General features: G+C 48.4%; 1 protein-coding gene across 18 annotated transcripts in view; it reads left to right on the top strand.

The window, feature by feature from the left end:
* robo2 (roundabout, axon guidance receptor, homolog 2 (Drosophila)) overlaps nt 1–6,815 on the top strand; it is a 1,648,725-nt gene extending 1,641,910 nt beyond the window's left edge. For 17 of the 18 annotated variants that reach the window (XM_038801330.1, XM_038801331.1, XM_038801324.1 and 14 more), the window contains 2 exons: nt 1,797–2,021; nt 5,414–6,815. In XM_038801330.1, coding sequence (XP_038657258.1) covers nt 1,797–2,021; nt 5,414–5,415 — 227 coding nt within the window. In that variant the 3' untranslated portion in view covers nt 5,416–6,815. The remainder of the gene's footprint in view (nt 1–1,796; nt 2,022–5,413) is intronic. The other variant, XM_038801328.1, reaches the window with a different exon arrangement.
* Nucleotides 6,816–20,888: the final 14,073 nt, after the last annotated feature.

Below are 20,888 nucleotides of genomic sequence, written 5' to 3'. Positions count from 1 at the left end.
CTGTATCTAATCCTGTTCTACACCTGCCCTGGGAGTGTTTGATGGGGACAGTGAAGGGAGAGCTTTACTCTGTATCTAACCCCGTGCTGTACCTGTCCTGGGAGTGTTTGATGGGGGCAGTGTAGAGGGAGCTTTACTCTGTATCTAACCCCATGCTGTACCTGTCCTGGGAGTGTTTGATGGGCAGTGTAGAAGGAGCATTACTCTGTATCTAACCCCGTGCTGTACCTGTCTTGGGAGTGTTTGATGGGGACAGTGTAGAGGGAGCTTTACTCTGTATCTAACCCCATGCTGTACCTGTCCAGGTAGTGTTTGATGGGGACAGTGTAGAGGGAGCTTTACTCTGTATCTAACCCCGTGCTGTACCTGTCCTGGGAGTGTTTGATGGGGACAGTGTAGAGGGAGCTTTACACTGTATCTAACCCCATGCTGTACATGTCCTGGGAGTGTTTGATGGGGACAGTGTAGAGGGAGCTTTACTCTGTATCTAACCCCATGCTGTACCTGTCCAGGTAGTGTTTGATGGGGACAGTGTAGAGGGAGCTTTACACTGTATCTAACCCCGTGCTGTACCTGTCCTGGGGGTGTTTGATGGGGACAGTGTAGAGGGAGCTTTACTCTGTATCTAACCCCTGCCTGATTTGGGAGTGTTTGATGGGGAGAGTGTAGAAGGAGCTTTATTTTATATCTAACCCTGTGCTGTAATTGCCCTGGGAGTGTTTGGTGGGGACGGAAGTGAGGGACCTCTACTCTCTATCTGACCCTGTGCTGTACTTGCGCTGGGAATGTCTGATGGGACTTTGTAGAGGGAGCTTTTCTCTATACTGTGTATCTATCTGTCTACTGTGGTCCTTTTACAGCTGACTCAAACTGTATATTGAAAGAAAACCTGGTCTGTTTACTACCACATCTCATTTTTAAAAAGAATTTTCAATTAAGGGGCAATTTAGCATGGCCAATCCCCCTATCCTGCACAAACTTTGGGTTGTGGGGGTGAGACCCACGCAGACACAGGGAGAATGTGCAAACTCCACACGGACAGTGACCCGGGGCTACGATCGAACCCGGGTCCTCGGCGCCGTGAGGCAGCAGTGCTAACCACTGCGCCACCGTGCCGCCCACCTAGCGCCTCTCATGACCTCTGGCTTTCACAGGACACTTTATACTCAAATGTTGAAGTGTGGCCATTATTCTAATGTTAGAAATACAGCAGCAATTTGCAGAGAGCAAGCTCCAACAAACAGCAATCTAAAAATGACTTGGATCTCCGTTTTAGTTCTCTTTTGGTTGATGAATATATATTGGCCACAATCCAGAGGAAGAGCCCCCTGTTCTTCAACAGCAACCCTTGGGATCTTTCAGTGCGATGTGATTAAACAGTGCCTGTCTCATGTTAAAGATCCCATCCACGAGGCAGTGTAGACCATTCGGCCCCTCAAGCCTGCTCTGCTATTCCCAAAGATCATGGTTGACCTGACTAGGGCCTAACTCCACTGTTCTGTCTGTTGCCCAGGCAGCCTGATTCTCTCATTGATCAAAGTTCTGTTTGCCCCGGAAGGTCTTTTGTATGTTGGACTCCTCCTTCAGTACAGCAATGAGTATGTCAGCCTGGATTTTGTGCCCAAGTCCCTGGAGTGAGAATTGATCCCACAACATGTTTGGTCAGCTGCACAAGTCCATTGGGCTGCGCACAGCTGATATCGTTTACTTTGCCTCTCAGGATGAAATAAAGTAACGCTTGAACTTGCCGTGCGGCCCACTAGATCTGAGTTGTACATTTGTTTGGTGTTTTACAGATGAAATCCTCATACCGTACAGCAAGCCGAGCTTCCCATCACCGGGCCACCTGAGTGGTCACAGTTCATCTGGAACAGCCTCATCGAAGGGATCTACTGGACCCAGGAAAGGTGTGCCTTCTCGGGGAGGCCCAGCAAGCGCAAGTCATCAGCGGAACATTAGTGATCTTCCAGATGTAGGATATATGGGATCGTGTGGTCAAGGGCAGTTTTTAGGGGATGTATGTAAGTACTTGGGCTGCCGGGATGTTAGAAAGGCTTGTCGAGTTTCAAAAAAGAGAAAAATGTAACTTAGTAAACCTTTTACAAATCACTAGTTTTCCACAGGGATTACTGCTGGAACCGCTGTTGTTTGTAGTATATATAAATGATCTGGAGGAAAATGTGGGTGGCCTGATTAGTAAATTTGTAGATGGCGTGAAGATTGGCGGAGTTGATAATCCCGAGGATTGTCAAAGGATACAACAGGATATAAATAGATTGGAGATTTGAGCACAGAAATGGCAGATGGAATTTAATCTGAACAAAAGCAAGGTGTGCATTTTGGAGGATCAAATCTAGGTATAAATTACGTTGTAAATGGCAGATTCCTTAGGAACATTAACTACAGAGGGATGTGGGTGTGCAAGTCCACAGTTCCCAAAATGTGGCACCACAGTTGGCCAAGGTGATTAAGAAGGCATATAGCATGCCTGCCTTCATCAGCCAGGACATTGAGTACAGGAGTTGGGAAATCATGTTGCAGCTGTATAAAACTTTAGTTAGGCCACATTTGGAGTGTGGCGTGCAGTTCTGGTCACCACATTATCAGAAGGACATGGAAGCTTTGGGGAGCGTGAAAAGAAGGTTCACCAGGATGTTGCCTGGTCTCCAGGGTGTTGGCTCTGAGGAGAGGTTGAATAAACTAGGATTGTTTTCACTGGAAAGACGGAGGCTGAGGGGAGACCTGATAGAGGTCTACAAAATTATGAGAAGCATAGACAGGGTGGATAGTCAGAGGCTTTTTCCAAGCGCGGAAGTGTCAATGACAAGGGGCACAGGTTCAAGGTGAGAGGGAGAAAGTTTAAGGAAGATGTGCGGGGTAAGCTCTTCACGCAGAGAGTGGTCGGTGCCTGGAACACGCTGCCAGAGGATGTGGTGGAAGCAGGCACATTAGCAACATTTAAGTGGCATCTGGATGGATACACGAATAGGGAGGAAATATAAGGAAGCAAACCGAGTAAGGGTAGAATTGTTTTTCAAAGTTCGGGCATTATGATCGGCAGAGGCTTGGAGGGCCGAAGGGCCTCTTCCTGTGCTCTCTTTGTTCTTTGTCCTACAAGTGGTTGGTGTGCAAAATTAAAGCACATGGGATGGGTGGGGGGGGTAATATTTTAGCATGGATTGAGAATTGGGCTAGCACAAAGGGAACAGAGTGGGAATAAATGGGTAATTTTAGGGCCGGCGGATGTGACGAGTGCGCTCCCACACGGATCAGTGTTTGGGCCCCAGCTATTCACAATATAGATGAAAATGAAAATGAAATGAAAATTGCTTATTGTCACGAGTAGGCTTCAATGAAGTTACTGTGAAAAGCCCCTAGTCGCCACATTCCGGCGCCTGTCCGGGGAGGCTGGTACGGGAATCGAACCGTGCTGCTGGCCTGCTTTAAAAGCCAGCGATTTAGCCCAGTGAGCTAAACCAGCCCCTAAACCAGTCCAGATCAATGATTTGGATGAGGGAAACCAAATGTAATATTTCCAAGTTTGCTGACGACAGGAATCTTGATGGGAATGTGGGCGATGAGAAGGATTTTAAGATGCTTTAAGGTGATTGAGGCAAGTTGAGTGAGTGGGCAAATGCATGGCAGGTGTAGTATAATGTGGATAAATGTGAATGGCAGGATTTTCGTACGAGGAGAGATTGGGTCGAGTAGGTTTATATTCAATAAAGATTAGAAGAATGAGTATGGGTCTCATTGGCAGGGTTGAACAGACTGGATACAAGAATGCTGCTCGTCTGGCTGGGGGGTCTAGAAACAGGGGTCCCAGTCTCAGGATAGGGGGGTGGGCCGTTTAGGACTGAGATGAGGAGAAACCTCTTCACTCAGAGTGTGGTGGAATTCTTGACCACAGAAAGCTGCGGAGCCCAAATCACTGAAAATATTTAAGATGGAAACATAGATTTCTAGACTCACGAGGTGTCAAGAGGTAGGGAAAGAGGGCGGGAGTATTGGGTTGAGATGGATGGTCAGCCATGATCATGTTGAATGGCGGAGGAGGCTCGAAGGGCTGAATGGCCTCCACCTGCCCCTATGTTCTGTGTTTCTGGAAACCTGTTTCCACTGTGAGAAAGGACAAGGGCAGAGACAGTCAAGGCGATTGACAAAATAACTGGAAGCAATAGGAGGAAAATGATGTTCATGCAGCGGCTTGTAATGATATGGAAAGCTGCCTGAAAGAGTGTCCGAAGCAGATAGTATTGGCACCACCAGCAGCAACAACAACAACTTGCATTTACATTGTGCCAACAAGGTAATAAGACCTCCCCCAGAACTTCACAGGAACATTATCAGACAAAATTTGATACTGAACCTCACGAGGAGATATTCAGGCACTTGACCAAAAGCTTGTTGGAAGAGGTAGGTAGTGTCTTTATTCAGCAGTGAGATATTGAGAGGTGGAGAGGTTTAAGGAGAGAACGCCAGAGCTTCTAGGGCCTGTACGGCTGCCAGTGATAGGTTGATGAGAAGAGGCCACAACCGAAGGAGTGCAGATATCTCGGTGGGATGGGTGGCGTGGTTGGGGGGGGGGGGGGGGGGGGGTGAGGTGGTTTGCAGGGCCAGAGGGGGTTAAAACAAGGAAATAACTTGACTGACGTGTGTGGTGTTCATTGTGATTCTTATTATCAGGATGAATATTGTAGTGTTCACAAAGACCATACAAGCTAAGTTCAATAACAAGGCTAACATTTATTACTCTACTTATTGACGCTCAATCACTTACTCCTATACCATGCAATAATCTAGTAATCTACAATCTACACTCTACCAACACCAGTCACTACACTCTGTATTCTGCACTCTCTCCAGCTCTCTCCCAGAAGCCTGAGAGTCGGTGCTTTATATAGTTCTCCATCTTGCTCCATCTAGTGATCAAGCATGATATTACATTAACCCTTTCTATTCTAGACATTCTACATAATATCACATTGTGGACTCAGGAGCAGTTCACAGACAGTGAAGAATTCTTTGAAGTGCGTTCACTGTTGAAATGTCGGGAAACCTGGCGGCCAATTTGCCACAGTAAGGTCCCGCAAACAGCGACGTGGTGGTGGCCAGAAAGCCCGGCTTTCTTTTGCGAAGGCGAGGGACACGTATCGGGGCAGGTTTGCCAAGGGGATGAAGGATTAGGCAATGGGCTGGCGTATTTGCAAAATGTGAACAGTGCCTTTCAAAAGGCAATTGAATATACATCCTGGAAGGAAAAGGAGAGTGCTGGGGCTATGTGGAATGAAGAGAAGGAACTATCTATCAAAGAGCTGGCATTGCCGTCCGAATAGCCGGGTTGTTCTGACAGTATTATAATGTTCTAACCTCACCTGATATATTTTTATCTATTTGTCCCTCTTCCTTACAGAGTGGTGAAGGAACGTATTCCTGAGATTCTGCAGAGCGAGCCGAGCCTCCCCGATATGATGACACTTAAATGGTGCAATGAAACTCCTCCTTATTTAATGTATTATGACAGAACCTGTAAATGTGATGTAAAGTTCAGAAAACACAGCCATCGTGTATCCATCCCCACCGTAACTCTTTAAGGCATCGCTTCTCATCCCTCTGGCCACCTTGCTTACCCTCGATCCACCCACGTACTCCCCCATCACCCCTTCCCCCTCCCCCTCAGCCTACCGCACCCCCACCCCTGCCAAATAAAAAAATAGACTTGACAGGGAAGAATCCAAAAATGAATAGAAATCTAGCCATCACAGACTGAGAGAGAAAGGGATTTCTTGTGTAAATAATTTCTGTCGCATTGCTATACAAAGTTCATCTTGTTTTTTTTTCTTTGACTTTTCATCTTGTAATGTCTGTTCTTTTTTTATTGGTCTGTTGTACTATATGTGAATTGATTGGGCAGTGATGCCATTAAAAATTGAAAAACAACACAAAGAATGCTCTTTTAAGGTTATTACTGTATCACGTTTTTGGTTAATATTCTGTTTTTGAAGTTTGCACTGATTTTGTTTTTAGTGATAAGCGCAAACCTTTAAATTACAAACGAAAATGTGAAGAAAGCGAGAGATTAAAATCGATGGAGTCGTAGATGAGGGGGGTCTTATCCACTGTGTGTCTGGGTGCGAGTGCGTGTGGGCCCGTTTGTGTACAAGTGTGTGCGTGTGCTCGAGCCTCTGTGTTCATACGTGTGTGTGTGTGTGTGTGTGTATGCGCGCATGCGCGCGTGTGTGTGTGTGTGTTGGGGGGAAAAAAGGAATCTTCCAGCAGTTCCCAGATCACGTTCAGAACACGGTGAACTGCACTTGCCAATCAGCACTAGGATGCAATAGCGATCGATTGTGTCTGACGACATCACGGGTACACTCCGTCTGTGCCACTGAATGGCAGAAACCTCAGGCACGCAGCAACTTCGCCACGGCTGGTTACGTTGGGGAAAGTGAAGTGAGGCCACACGGCCAGAGCAAGCTCCGCTCCCCCTCCCCTCAGCCCACACACAGTCATCTCAAACATTGCCCTTTTTCAGACAAAGAAACTTTCCTAATCTCCCCCACTTCAAACTGTATAAAGACTTGTCATGCTAATGCTCTGATGATGTGTGTCTGGGATCTCAAATCACAGCTACTGACTGTGAAGACTTTGAAAGGGTGCTTGATGTCAAATATAGTCTTAAACATTAATCCTAAAACAAGGTCTGGAGCCTTGCTTACGCTGTTAAGATTAAAATAAAGTGTGTGTCAGTATTACAGAAAGTTGTTCATGGGTCTATAGAATATTGATTAAAGCTTTGATGTTTTTATGCGACATTACCTGTCTGATCTCTGCGTGTATGTTGTAACTGGGACCTCCCACGCCTCAGTGTACAAGAATTCCACACAGCCTTGTGCGCACCAAATTCAAAGATCCCCTCCACTCCAGCCAAAACCTACATTCATATAGCACCTTTATCATGGTGAAACATTCTGAGGGAATTCACAGGAGTGTTTGCAAACAAACCTTTGCACGAAACCACATGAGGTATTTGGTCAAATGTCATAAGGTGCAACTTAAAGCAGAGGAGAGAAGCAGAGAGATTTACAAAGAGACATCCAGATCTTAGGACCAAGATGGCCAATGGTACGGCTACCGATTTCTGGTTGCTTAAAATCAGAGAGCGTACGGGAGGCCAGAATTGGAAGAGCGCAGAGGTCTCAGAGAGCATGGATGCACATCAGAATGCATTTGAGTGTCGACATGCGTGTTTGTGGGAAAGTCATTACACTTAATTATATAAGTCTGTGTGGAGTCTGCACGTCCTCCCCGTGTGTGTGTGGGTTTCCTCCGGGTGCTCCGGTTTCCTCCCACAGTCCAAAGATGTGCGGTTTAGGTGGATTGGCCATGCTAAATTGCCCGTAGTGTCCTAAAAAGTAAGGTTAAGTGGGGGGGGGTTGTTGGGTTACGGGGATAGGGTGGATACGTGGGTTTGAGTAGGGTGATCATTGCTCGGCACAACATTGAGGGCCGAAGGGCCTGTTCTGTGCTGTACTGTTCTATGTTCTATATGTGGTGCGTGAGAGAGAGTGGGCAGGATTTAATCCCCCCTCCCCCCACTGGGAGCAGGCTGGGTGGTGGGGGTGGGCGTTGCTGCATACTGGGGCAGGAAGGCTTGTGATGGAGACCTTTCCACCCTCCTGAACCCCCCCCCCCCCCCCCCCCGATTAAATGCAGGGTGGGGAGGGTTGAGGCCAGTCCTCCCACCAGGACCAATTGAGGCCCTTGAGTGTACCGGGGGTGGGTGTGGGAGGGGGCGCCATGTTAGTTGGACAAGCCACCAGGCATACCAAAGCACAGATGTGCCTGTGGCTTAGTGACAGGGGTCTGTCCATTGGGGTACCCCGTGCCCAACCGAGGGGCTGACCAGCACTTGGGTTGCCTTCATAAGAATACCCCCCCCACCCCAGCCTTTTACACCAACTCCACCCCCTCCCCCCTTACCATCCCCCTCCCCCCATTTCTGGGACCTTCCTGGCTGGCCCCAATGATTCCACTTAGCTTTGTGGTGGGGCTCCATGGCGATCTCTTGCAGTACCAGAAGTGGCCACTGTTCCGTGCGGCACTGCCAGGTTGTTGGCCTCTGATTGGCAGGCAGTTCTTGAGGGTGGTGAATTTGCCCTGGAGGAGCAGCGAACTCTGAAAGCAGACAGCAGGTTGACTTTAGGGTATTAAAGTGGAGTTGCCACTTGGTGTCCAGCTGGTGGATGGGATCACTGACAGTTCTGCCCAATAATTGTGTGCATGCGTATAGACTTACTAAGATGGATTCTATTAATCGGCTTCACCTGGCATGGACTGCAGCTTTCTGTGGCCTCTGCTTTCTTTGACCTCTGCTCCTTAACTTGTCAAACCTGGCGGGCAAATCAGCTCCCCAATGAAATCCAATCTCAAGTGAAAAATATTTCCTCTCCTCCAGGACTCAGTGGGTCACTTTCATCTTCGATGCTGGAACAGTAATCCGACAGGCCTCAACCCTCCCTGCTGATTCAGAACAGCAGCTGTCCAGTCCAACACCTTGACACTGTAGGATATGTTTTACTCAGATCATATCCAGTCTAGAAACTGTCTGATCTCGAACTTGCCCAGTTCAGAATCCACCTGGTCTAGAATCTGCCCAGTCGAGAACGTGCTTGGTCTCGGACCCAACCAGTGGAGAATAAGTTCAGTCTTGAATCCTTCCCATTCGGATCCTGCCAAGCGTGGACCCCAACTGATCTGGCTCTCGCTCAGTGTAAAAATCATTCAATGTAGAGTTTGCCAAATCTAAGAACTACTCGGTCTAGATCTCACCCAGTCCAGATCCTGCACAGTGGCACCCAGTCTAGATCCTGCACAGTGGCATCTAGTCTAGATCCTGCACAGTGGCACCCAGTCCAGATCCTGCACAGTGGCACCCAGTCCAGATCCTGCACAGTGGCACCCAGTCTAGATCCTGCACAGTGGCATCCAGTCCAGATCCTGCACAGTGGCACCCAGTCTAGATCCTGCACAGTGGCACCTAGTCCAGATCCTGCACAGTGGCACCTAGTCCAGATCCTGCACAGTGGCATCCAGTCTAGATCCTGCACAGTGGCACCTAGTCCAGATCCTGCACAGTGGCACCTAGTCCAGATCCTGCACAGTGGCATCCAGTCTAGATCCTGCACAGTGGCACCCAGTCCAGATCCCGCACAGTGGCACCTAGTCCAGATCCTGCACAGTGGCACCTAGTCCAGATCCTGCACAGTGGCATCCAGTCTAGATCCTGCACAGTGGCACCCAGTCCAGATCCTGCACAGTGGCATCCAGTCTAGATCCTGCACAGTGACACTCAGTCTAGATCCTGCACAGTGGCACCCAGTCCAGATCCTGCACAGTGGCACCTAGTCCAGATCCTGCACAGTGGCACCCAGTCTAGATCCTGCACAGTGGCATCCAGTCCAGATCCTGCACAGTGGCATCCAGTCCAGATCCTGCACAGTGGTGTGGATTCCAGCTGATTCATAAACCAGCTTTTAACAGAATCTGCTTGGGGACATGTGAGAAACCTCTCATTCTAGAACCTGCCTGTTCTAGCACCCAGCCCATTTTCACCCGCAACAGCCAAATCATTGCCCACTTAACGAAGCTGAAAACTCTTAAGAATTTAAAGAGTGAGTCGTACAACCGCATAGACTGCAAAACCCTCAGGTTGGTATTGAGCTGATCGAACACAGCCCAGTGGCCGATGGGACTGCATAATTTGCTTCCACGCCTTGGATTGGGAAAATAGGAAGGGAAATATCCCCAAAATGGCCAGGATTCCCACTCTAAACCGTTGTCCTGTGAACCCAGGTGTAAAGTACACATGTCCGTGGAGGACCATTTAAGTTAAAGATGGAAATGGGTCGAATGTGATTCCCACCGTTGTCAAATATCCAGCTGGCACTTGAACCTGGATTCACATGAAGAATGGTCACCTTGGGGGAGGTACTTAGAGTAATGTCCATGAACATTAAAAGAGCGCATGGGTGAACTGCATAAGTGTTTTATTCCTGTCTGGCACAATATTGAAATGGGCCAGGGGGGCAAACCATGGCTCACAAGGGAAACTCGAGATAGTATCATATCCGCGGAAGAGCCATACAAATTGGCCAGAAAAAGCAGTGGACCTGAGGATTGGGAGCAACTTAGAATTCAACAATGGGAAGACAAAGGGATTGATTAAGAAGGGGGAAAATAGAATGCGAGAGGAAACATGCAGGGAACATGAAAACTGACGAGACGTTTCTATGGGTATGTGAAGAAAAAGATTGGTGAAGACAAATGTAGGTCCCTTGCAGACAGAAACAGGTGAATGTATAATAGGGGACAAAGAAATGGCTGAGCAACTAAACACATACTTTGGTTTCAAGTTCACAAAGGAGGACACAAGTAACGTACCAGAAATGTTGGGGAGCGCAGGGTTTAGTGAGAGGGAGGAACTGAAGGATATCAATATTAGTAGAGAAATGGTGTTGGGGAAATTGATGAGGTGATGTCTGCTAATTCCCCAGGGCCTGATAATCTATATCCCAGAGTACTGAAGGAAGTGGCTCTGGAAATAGTGGATGCATTGGTGGTCACCTTCCAGGATTCTGTAGAATGTGGATGCGATTTAACGGGCAAAAAACAGAGTCCCGACACCCAGAACGAGCGCGCTATCAAACGGGGCTTTTAAATACCACCCCGATCTTTCGGCCTCCCCTCCGGCACCCAACTGTGGCCTCCAGACCCCCCCCCCCCCCCAACTTACACCTTAGGGGGTCCTCGAGGCCCCTCTCACCCCAGCTCTTAAGGAAAGTGGCGGAGTCTCCCAGGCACAGACTGGGAGGCTTAGCTCACTGGGCTAAATCGCTGGCTTTTAAAGCAGACCAAGGCAGGCCAGCAGCACGGTTCAATTCCCGTACCAGGTGCTGGAATGTGGCAACTAGGGGCTTTTCACAGTAACTTCATTGAAGCCTACTCGTGACAAGAAGCGATTTTCATTTTCAGACATTCCTTCCCGGGCCTCAGGAGAAACGGTTGCAGACATATTTAAAGGAACCTGATGGCTCGTTAGAACTAGTTAGTTTCCGCAAGGTATTCCAAGCCTTGTCGCGAGATTTAACGGCTTTGTCGCGTTATTGAGTTGGGAGGGTGCAAGTTTCCACAGATTGGAGGGCAGCCAATGTAACCCCACTATTTAAAAAGGGAGGTAGAGAGAAAACAGGGAATTGTAGACCAGTCAGCCTGACGTCGGTAGTGGAGAAAGATAAAATAGCTCAGAACTTGGTAAACCGTGGCAGGGTCAGTCAAAGTCAGCATGAATTCAGGAAAGGGAAATCAGGGGCGCAATTCGCCCAAAAGGGAACTGAGTCCCCGAGCGAACGCCTTTAACCCCGTGTTTCCCAGTGCTCGCAGCCCCGTTTTGCACAGTAGAGAGCTCCACCAGCCGGAACTCCCCAGTGTAACGAGAGATCGGGACGCCGTTTTAAAATGGTGTCCCGATCTCCGAGGCCTTGGAAGCGATCCCCGGCCTCCTAGCCTAAACTAGTCCCCGGCTCCCCCTCAATACCCACACAGGGCACCCCCATCCCGATCACACCAGCGCAAAAAATGACAGCTTGGCACTGCCAACCTGGCAATGCCCCTGTCAGCTGGCTCACCTGAGGTCTTTGAGGCAAAGGGGATGAATCCCAAAGCCTCAGTTATGTCTGGAATCTACACATTAGAGTGAGGCAGACCGTCCCACAATGGGCGGGATTTACATCGCTATGTCTCACGAGATGGTGTCGGATTTTGTGAGGTGCTGTGAACCATCTAGATCCCAGGAGCGGGGTCTCCTGGCTTTCATCGACCACCCTGCGCCCCGGCCAGCTGCTTTTCCAGCGCATAGCGGCCGTTGGATTGCGTCCCATTCTTGACAAATCTACTGAGTTCTTTATGGATGCAATAGCAGAATTGAAGAGAGGGAGCCTGTGGATGTGGTTTGTGGACTTTCAGAGAGTTTTCGACAAAGTCCCACATAACACATTAACATGTGAAATTGAAGCGCATGGGATTGGGGGAGTGTACTGAGATGGATAGAAAACTGGTTGGCAGAGAGGAAACAAAGAGTTCGAATAAATGGGTGTTTTTCCAAATAGCAGATAGTGTCTACAGGGTATCGCAGGGACCCCACCTGTTCACAATATACACTAATGATTTAGATGATGGATGACATAAAGTTGGGTGGGAGGGTGAGCTGTGAGGAGGATGCAGAGATGCCTCTGTGTGATTGGACAAGTTGAGTGAGTGGGAAAATGCATAGCAGATCTGGTATAATTTGGAGAAACGTGAGGTTATCCACTTTGGTAGGAAAAACAAAAAGATAGGTTATTTTCTGAATGGCTATAGATTGAGAGAGGGAAACGTGCAAAGAGACCTGCGTGCCCTCGTATACCAGTCGCTGAAGGTAAGCATGCAGGTGCAGCAGGCGGTAAAGAAGGCAAATGGTATGTTGGCCTTCATAGCGAGAAGATTCGAGTAGAGGAGTTGGGGTGTCTTGCTGCACTGTACACTGCTTGATCCGGCACGCATGCACGGGATGGCCAGCAATCTTGTCCATTGCTGCCGGCATTTTTAAAAGTCAGAAGCACCTCGATCGAGTGTCACGACCCTCCTGAAACTTGGCCGCGACCCACCCGCGTTTGAAAATGACTGATTCACACCAACCACTGATAATAAAAATATATTTTTAAAACAAAATTGAAATGTTGACCATTTATTTTGTGTCATACAGAGGAACATACATAGAAACTAGAAGCAGGAGGAGGCCATTCGGCCCTTCGAGCCCGCTCCGCCATTTACTATAATCATGGCTGATCATCAAGTTCAATATCCTGATCCCGCCTTCCCCCTATCCCTTGACCACTTTAGCCCCAAGAGTTCTATCTAATGCCTTCTTGAGATTACAGAACATTTTAGCCTCAACTACTTTCTGTGGGAGTGAATTCCACAGATTCACCACCCTCTGGGTGAAGAAATTTCTCCTAAAACAATGTGACTGCGATGGCAAGATTATTTTTCTGTCAACTTTTCCACTCCATCTTTGATTCACTGACTGCACCATTGTGTACAGAATGGAGGGTGGGCGTTTCTCTCTCTCTCTCTCTCTCTCTCTGTGTCCATTACATCTTGGGTATGACAGAAAAGGCAATTGGAAAATTGGTGTTTATCTCAAGGGGACGTGACACACAAAGGAGGAAGGGACGATTCAGTTACACTCAGCTTCGGACAAACCCCATCTCGATTCGGGGGCGATGGTCGCATAGTGGTGATGTCATTGAGCTCAGGCTACTGCACTGGGGGTTCAAATCCCACCATGTCAGATGGTGGAATTTAAATTCAACGGATAAATCTGGAATATAAAGTTAGTCTCAGTGACTCTGAAGCTATAATTGATGGTTGAAAAAACCCATCTGGTTCACGAATGTCCGTTAGGGAAGGAAATCTGCCGCCCTTACCTGATCTGGCCTACACGTGACTCCAGTCCCACAGCAATGTGGTTGACTCTGAACTGCCCTCTTAAATGGTCGAGCAAATCATTCAGTTCAAGGGCAATTAGGGATGGGCAGCAAATACAGGCCCAGCCAGCGACGCTCACACCCCCTGAAGGAATAAAGAAAGCAACACTTGCTCGGTTGGGTAGCTCACGGCAGCAAGGATATTTTGACCTTAGGGAGCGTGCATTCACCAGATCAATATCATGGTTTAGAGTGGCAAACAATGTGGAGAGCGAGCAGGAGGGATGGAAGAAGGAGGAAACATTTCATCTGGTGCTTGTAAAGGTGAACAGAGGCCGGTGTGGAGAACAGACTGTGGCAGAGAGAATCGCAGAATCATAGAATTTACAGTGCAGAAGGAGGCCATTCGGCCCATCGAGTCTGCACCGGCACTTACAAAGAGCACCCTACTCAAGCCCAAGTCTCTACCCTCTCCCCGCAACTCAGTAACTACAACTTAACCCTTTTTGGACACTAAGGCCAACCCACCTAACCCGCACATCTTTGGACTGTGGGAGGAAACCGGAGCACCCGGAGGAAACCCACGCACAGACGGGGAGAACGTGCAGACTCCACACAGACAGTGAATCGAACCTGGGACCCTGGAGCTGTGAGGAAATAGTGCTAACCACTGCGCTACCGTACTGTCGTAGAGTTGGGCTGAATAGCCTGTTGCACTGCTGTACATTCTATGTAATTTATGTTTCCCCAGCATCCCCTACGCATCAACTGCTCACTTCAACCACTCCGTGTGGTAACGAGTTCCAGATTGGCACTATGCACCCTCTGGGTAAAGAGGTTTCTCCTGATTGCCATGCCAATGATCTTGGCTGGAATTCTGCGGCCATGGGATTCTTTTCCTGCAGACACCCTCCCCCCCTCCCCACCCCACCCGTGGGCTGCCCAGGGCTGTGGGGTGGCTTCAATGACAAACCCCATTGACAAGCGTGCCACTGAGGAATTTGTGGCTGGAAGACGTGAGAATCCAGCCCCTTTTATTTATTTCCCACTAGCTTTGATCTCTGTCACAGTGGGGATGGCTTCTGTACGCCTTCCCTGACCACGGTAGCACAGTGGCTAGTACAGTTGCTTCACAGCTCCAGGGTCCCAGGTTCGATTCCCGGCCGGGTCACTGTCTGTGCGGAGTCTGCACGTTCTCCCCGTGTCTGCGTGGGTTTCCTCCGGGTGCTCCAGTTTCCTCCCACAGTCTAAAGATGTGCTGGTTAGGTGGATTGGCCATGCTAAATTGCCCGTAGTGTCCACAAAGTTGAGCTGGGGTTCCTGGGTTATGGAGATAGGGTGGAGGTGTGGGCTCAGGTAGGGGGCTCTTTCCAAGGCCCAGTGCAGACTCAATGGGCTGAATGGCCTCCTTCTGCACTGCCTCGCTGTATCTGCTTTGTGTAACCTGAAGAGCGGGGACCCTACATGTTCTGCACAAGAGATGTTTTCCAAGTTGAACGGTAAATGGGAGTTACCCAGCATTAACAAGGCCTCATGGCAATGGGGCCTGCACATGAGGCAAGGTTCACTGTGGGTAATGGGCCCACAGAAATAGGCTGCAGGCCTGGACCATTCCCGAACAGAAAATATACAACCTTTTGTGCCAGCCTTCAGTTTATATGAGCTCATAAGTTGAACAAATAATGAAAGGATTGAACCCATGATCTCATCATACAGTTTTGCAGTATTAAAGTCAGAGTGAAATTAAAGACATATTTTAGTGTTTCAGGCAAAGTTTGATTACAATCTAAACACAGGATAATTTATCAGAGTTAGAAAAAAGGTTTTATTCATCAAAATTTGTTTTGGAATGGCCTTTAAAATTGTCCTTGACGGAGGACAAATGCAAAACTCCTTTCTCTAATTGTGGGAAAGATTTGCAGATAAAGGCCTGTTCATTCATGGGAAGTGGCGATGCCAGCATTTATTGCCCATCTCTAATTGCCCTTGAGAAGGTGCTGGCCAACCGCCTTCTTGACGCGCTGCAGTCAATGTGGTGGAGGTGCAGCACCTCTTGAAAGAAAAATTATCCTTGGTAACAGAAGGAGGAACTCCCATCTAAAACAGGCCAAGAACTGGAGAAAAGGTTTGGGGCCTCACGGTAGCATGGTGGTTAGCATCAATGCTTCACAGCTCCAGGGTCCCAGGTTCGATTCCCGGCTGGGTCACTGTCTGTGTGGAGTCTGCACATCCTCCCCGTGTGTGCGTGGGTTTCCTCCGGGTGCTCCGGTTTCCTCCCACAGTCCAAAGATGTGCGGGTTAGGTGGATTGGCCATGCTAAATTGCCCGTAGTGTAAGGTTAATGGGGGGATTGTTGGGTTATGGGTCTACGGGTTACGTGGGTTTAAGTAGGGTGATCATTGTTCGGCACAACATCGAGGGCTGAAGGGCCTGTTCTGTGCTGTACTGTTCTATGTTCTATGTTCTAAAAGCAGACGATTCACCCCTGTCTGTTACGCCCCGGTCCATGTGTGCCTCGCTGTCTGCACCAATTCGTGTACAGTTGGGTAAAGGGGAATGATTCACCCCCCACTGTGAACATGTGTAGAGGACACAAGATTCTGAAGGGGCTTGATTGGACAGGTGCTAGGAGGATAATTCATAGAATTTACAGTGCAGAAGGTGCCCATTCGGCCCATCGAGTCTGCACCGGCTCTTGGAAAGAGCACCCTACTTAAGCCCACGTCTTCACCCTAACCCCGTAACCCAGTAACCCCACCTCACCTTGTTGGAGATGAAAGGGGCAATTTATCATGGGCAATCCACCTAACCTGCACATCTTTGGACTGTGGAAGGAAATCGGAGCACCCGGAGGAAACCCACGCATTTCTCTCGTGGGGGCTCTAAGTGTAGTATAAAGGATTAACATGTGAGATATGCTAATATATGACGAAGATGATGATGTACCACTGGAAAGGAACATTCCAGACGGGTATTCTAACTCAAAAGACCATGGGCTGGATTCTGCGTTTCAGAGACTTTGCTGATGCCGTGACTGAATCGATGGACTTCTATGAAATTGGCGTTGCTCTTGGGGCAATTACGAATCCGTTAATGGGCTAGCACGTACAACACGAATGATTCCAATGAAACACGGTGTTGGATTCGGCGGGGTCGGGATTGGCACTCGACATGCTGACAAGCTGCAGCAGCACATTAGCACGCCAAATAATGCGATGACCGGAATGTGGGAGGTTGGATTATCCGTTCTCATAAAGGTGAAAGGGTGACAGGGTGGCACAGTGGTTAGCACTGCTGCCTGACAGCTCCGGGGACCCGGGTTCAATTCCGGCCTCAGGTGACTGTCTGTGCGGAGTCTGCACATTCTCCCCGTGTCTGCGTGGGTTTCCTCCGGGTGCTCCGGTTTCCTCCCACAATCCGAAGGTGTTCAGGTTAGGTGGATTGGCCGTGATAAATTGCCCCTTTAGTGTCCAAAAAAAGTTACATGGGGATACGGAGATGGGAATAGGGTGGAGGCGTGGGCTTAATATGATGCTGAAACTTTGATGCCAAATCTTTGAATATATTCAAGAGGCGGCTGGATATAGCATTGGGGAGAATGGGATCAAAGACTATGGGGAGAAAGCAGGATTAGGCTATTGAGTTGGATGATCAGCCATGATTGCGATGAATGGTGGCGGAGGCTCGAAGGGCCAAATGGCCTCCTTCTGCACTGTAAGTTCAATAAATTGTGGCAGAGCAGACCAGGCGATACATTATGCTGAGAGATTGTGCAGGCCGAAAGAGCTGAGTAGCTGCAGACAAAGCTCAGGATGCAAATACTGCGGAGCACAGCCTGCATAGGAATAGAAGGATTGTTCAGCGTGGGGGTAGCAATGTTGTAACTTCACAAAACAGACCCATTTCGCACACAAGCCCTTGTCCAGAAACAAGCAGAACAAGTCAATTCAGATGGTCACTGGAGAGATGTCAGCAGACACGCCTGATACACAAAACAACAGGTTGGTTCAGTCAGGGCCACAGACAACAATGGTTTGTGATTGTTACAATGTTGGCCACAGAGGGAAGGCATCAAGCGAACAGGAAGTGTCAGACTGACACAGGTGCGTCGTGCCACATAATAACCTTCACAGACATGAAATGAAATGAAATGAAAAATGAAAATCGCTTATTGTCACGAGTAGGCTTCAATGAAGTTACTCTGAAAAGCCCCTAGTCGCCACATTCCGGCGCCTGTCCGGGAAGGTTGGTACGGGAATCGAACCGTGCTGTTGGCCTGCTTGGTCTGCTTTAAAAGCCAGCAATTTAGACAATGAGCTAAATCAGCTAAACCAGACATGTGGGAAGTGGCTCAACATGGAGATCTGAAAATGCAGCCCTCCAAAATAAGATTGAGGCGATGTGACGGGCCAATGCTCATATCGAGAGGTCAAATAGTCTGCCGGCCCAAAGGAATGGCAAGAAGGAAGATCTCGAGTTCCAGATCATAGATGGGACACAATGGCCACTCGTCACAGCTGGAGCAAGACTAAAGTTTGGACTGGTAACCCCGAATGTGTCAACAGAGAAAGGACAACAAAAGACTCCAGAGAGAGGGCAGAATAATACCCCAGAGAGAGGCAGAATAATACCCCAGAGAGAGTGAAACAAAAGATTCCAGAGAGAGAGAGAGAGACAGAAAACTCAGAGAGAGCGAGATAATATTCAAATAAACCGCAAGATGGTTGCCGGCTACGTCAGTGTAACGATCTGAAGGTAAATGTTCTCCAGGAAAGTGTTCACCTCACAGCTGAACTGGAATATTTGAAGAGTAAGAGTCCAGCTGAGTCTATACCTTTGAAAACGCACGATAAAGTGAATTCTTCAATGAACCAAGCTGCGTGAGGTCTGACCAAAATAATGTCAAGGGACAAGACAAAGGGACCAGGAGGAAACAAGGAGCCACAATTCCACAGTGGGCAAATCGAAGCGGGAGCTGGGAAACTCAACCATATATAGGCGTAGTCGCAGATATGTACACTCAACGAGCGAAGCTGCTTCTTCGCCACAATCAGGGGTCAGGGAGAAGAGATCTCACCAGCTTCACTGAATGCAGAACTATCATCAATCCCAGAGGTACAAGAGTTCCCAACAACCAAAATGAAACAACATTGACCAAGACAACAAGGTCCTTGGGACTGACACACTCGGGACAAGGCACAACACGCAAAAGAACAGGCAATGTCAACATGCACGGGTTCAATTGGCTTACACGGTTTAATTTGTGGGCTGAATTCTCTGCCGTTGGGATTCTCAATTTTGCCGGCAGCCCGGGAGTTTCAGGCATGGCCAATCCACCTATCCCTGCAAATCTTTGGACTGTGGGAGGAAACCGGAGCACCCGGAGGAAACCCACGCAGACACGGGGAGAACGTGCAAACTCCGCACAGACGGTGAGCCATGCCGGGAATCGAACCTGGGACCCTGGAGCTGTGAAGCAACAGTGCTGACCACTGTGCTTACGATCTTATGCACAGTGCACAGTGGGTAGACGGGAATAAATTGCATAAATGTTTCCATAAATGCACAAAGGGCACGTCCTCCCCTGAAGGACAGTAGCAGACCCATTGGGATTTTGACGACAATCCATGCTGACTTTTCCTGAGGCCAGCTTTTTATTCCGGGATTTTTAAAACTGTGTTGCAAATTGTGAGGCCGTCACGGTGGGAGTTTAAACTCCCATTCATTAGATTATTAGTCCAGTAACATAACCACAGCAGAGTGCTCCCAGAGGAGAGAGGACTGCTCTGGAGAACTGGCGAAGGAAGCAGAGAGCTTGAAATTCGTAAATCTAATTTTAAAGAATGCTCCCTCTGAAAGCAGACTGAGGTTTAGATTGTTTTTAAGATCCTGAGCGTCGAACTGAAACTTTTTTCGACTGTTGAAAATTGCCCTGACAGCTTTCTGAATTTCATTTCGACGTGTATTTTCACAATCGAGACGTGTGAAGCGTTTGGCAGGGTGGACAATGGGGTAATTCATGGAAAGGGGAAAACCTCATCAGTCACTTTGTAAAAACTAGCTACCTCTTACCAGAAACATTTCCTCTCTGTCCTCCACCCACTCTTTTTTTCTCCTGGAGCATTTCTCGTTTTTCGCTCACTTTGCAGGGTTAAAAGTTGTACATGGTATCGAGTGACGGAATGCAGGGAAGGGGGATTGTGACTGAGTGGAACAGACCACTTCTTATGTTGTTTTTTTAATATAAGTTTCACTTGTAATGGCTTTAACCTCTGCTTTGGCATAGTTGAGGCCAGTTATCGCCCGAACACCTGTTTGACTGCCGGGGCAATCCCGTCATTTTCAATGTGGTATTTGTTGGGGTGGGTTTTGGTTACCAAACATGTCTGTTAAAGAGGTCTTGTTCGTTTTCTGTATGTTCACAGCAATTCCCTAATAACTACTTTTAACGATGTACGGTAAGGAATACCGTATGGAGCTATCTCTAGGTCGTAACATGGCTCTGGCCAACAACACCAAACTGACCCCTCAGCCTGGGTCATGTGCCTCCTGACATCACTGTGGGGACAGCACTGTAGTCAGTCCCACATTAACCCCGTACCATGCCCGCTGATTACAGCCTTGGCTCGGGACATTCAACATCTTGATGCACTACAATCCCACAAAACGGCTGGGACTAACATGCAGCGCCTCTCTATACGGAGTAGTGTCAGTCTCTCCCATAGATTAGACACCGAGCGACCCATTCCATATTCAATCCGCACCGTGGCAGATGTGGAGCGAAGCTATGCACAAAGTGAAAAAGGGAGACTGGCCGCGATATTTGGAGTAAAGAAATTTTATGTGTACGTCTACGGCGGACACATTACGATAATCACAGACCATAAACCTCTGTTGAACCTTTTTAAGGAGGCCAAAGTGATTCCTCCCATTGCCTCAGCTAGGATCCAACACTGGGTACTATTGTTGGTGGGTTATGAGCAATCCTTCAAGCACTGCCCAGGAACGCACATAGCCAATGAGATACCCTGAGTCGCCTACTGCTGCCCAAAAGCTCCTGCCCCCAATATATAATGGACAAGGTTATCGTGACTTTATGGACACCCTGCCCGTATCTGTGAAGCAAATTCAGACATGGACCCAGAAGGACCTCTTGCTAGCAAAGCTATGCAGCCTGATCCTAAGTGGCAGAATTCAAGGACACACCACAGGTGATCGAAAGCCCTTCCTATTTACATCCTCCATGGCTTCCAGCGCTACCATAGAGAAACTTTGGCAGTCATTTCGTACCCATGGGATACCAGAGGTCCTCGTGTCCAACAACGGGACCCCCTTCACCAGCGGAGACTTATAGGAGTTTAC

This window comes from Scyliorhinus canicula, chromosome 7, assembly GCF_902713615.1.
Source record: "Scyliorhinus canicula chromosome 7, sScyCan1.1, whole genome shotgun sequence".
Taxonomy (NCBI): domain Eukaryota; kingdom Metazoa; phylum Chordata; class Chondrichthyes; order Carcharhiniformes; family Scyliorhinidae; genus Scyliorhinus; species Scyliorhinus canicula.
Note: the sequence above shows the minus strand (reverse complement) of the source record. Positions and strands in the feature narration are given on the sequence as shown.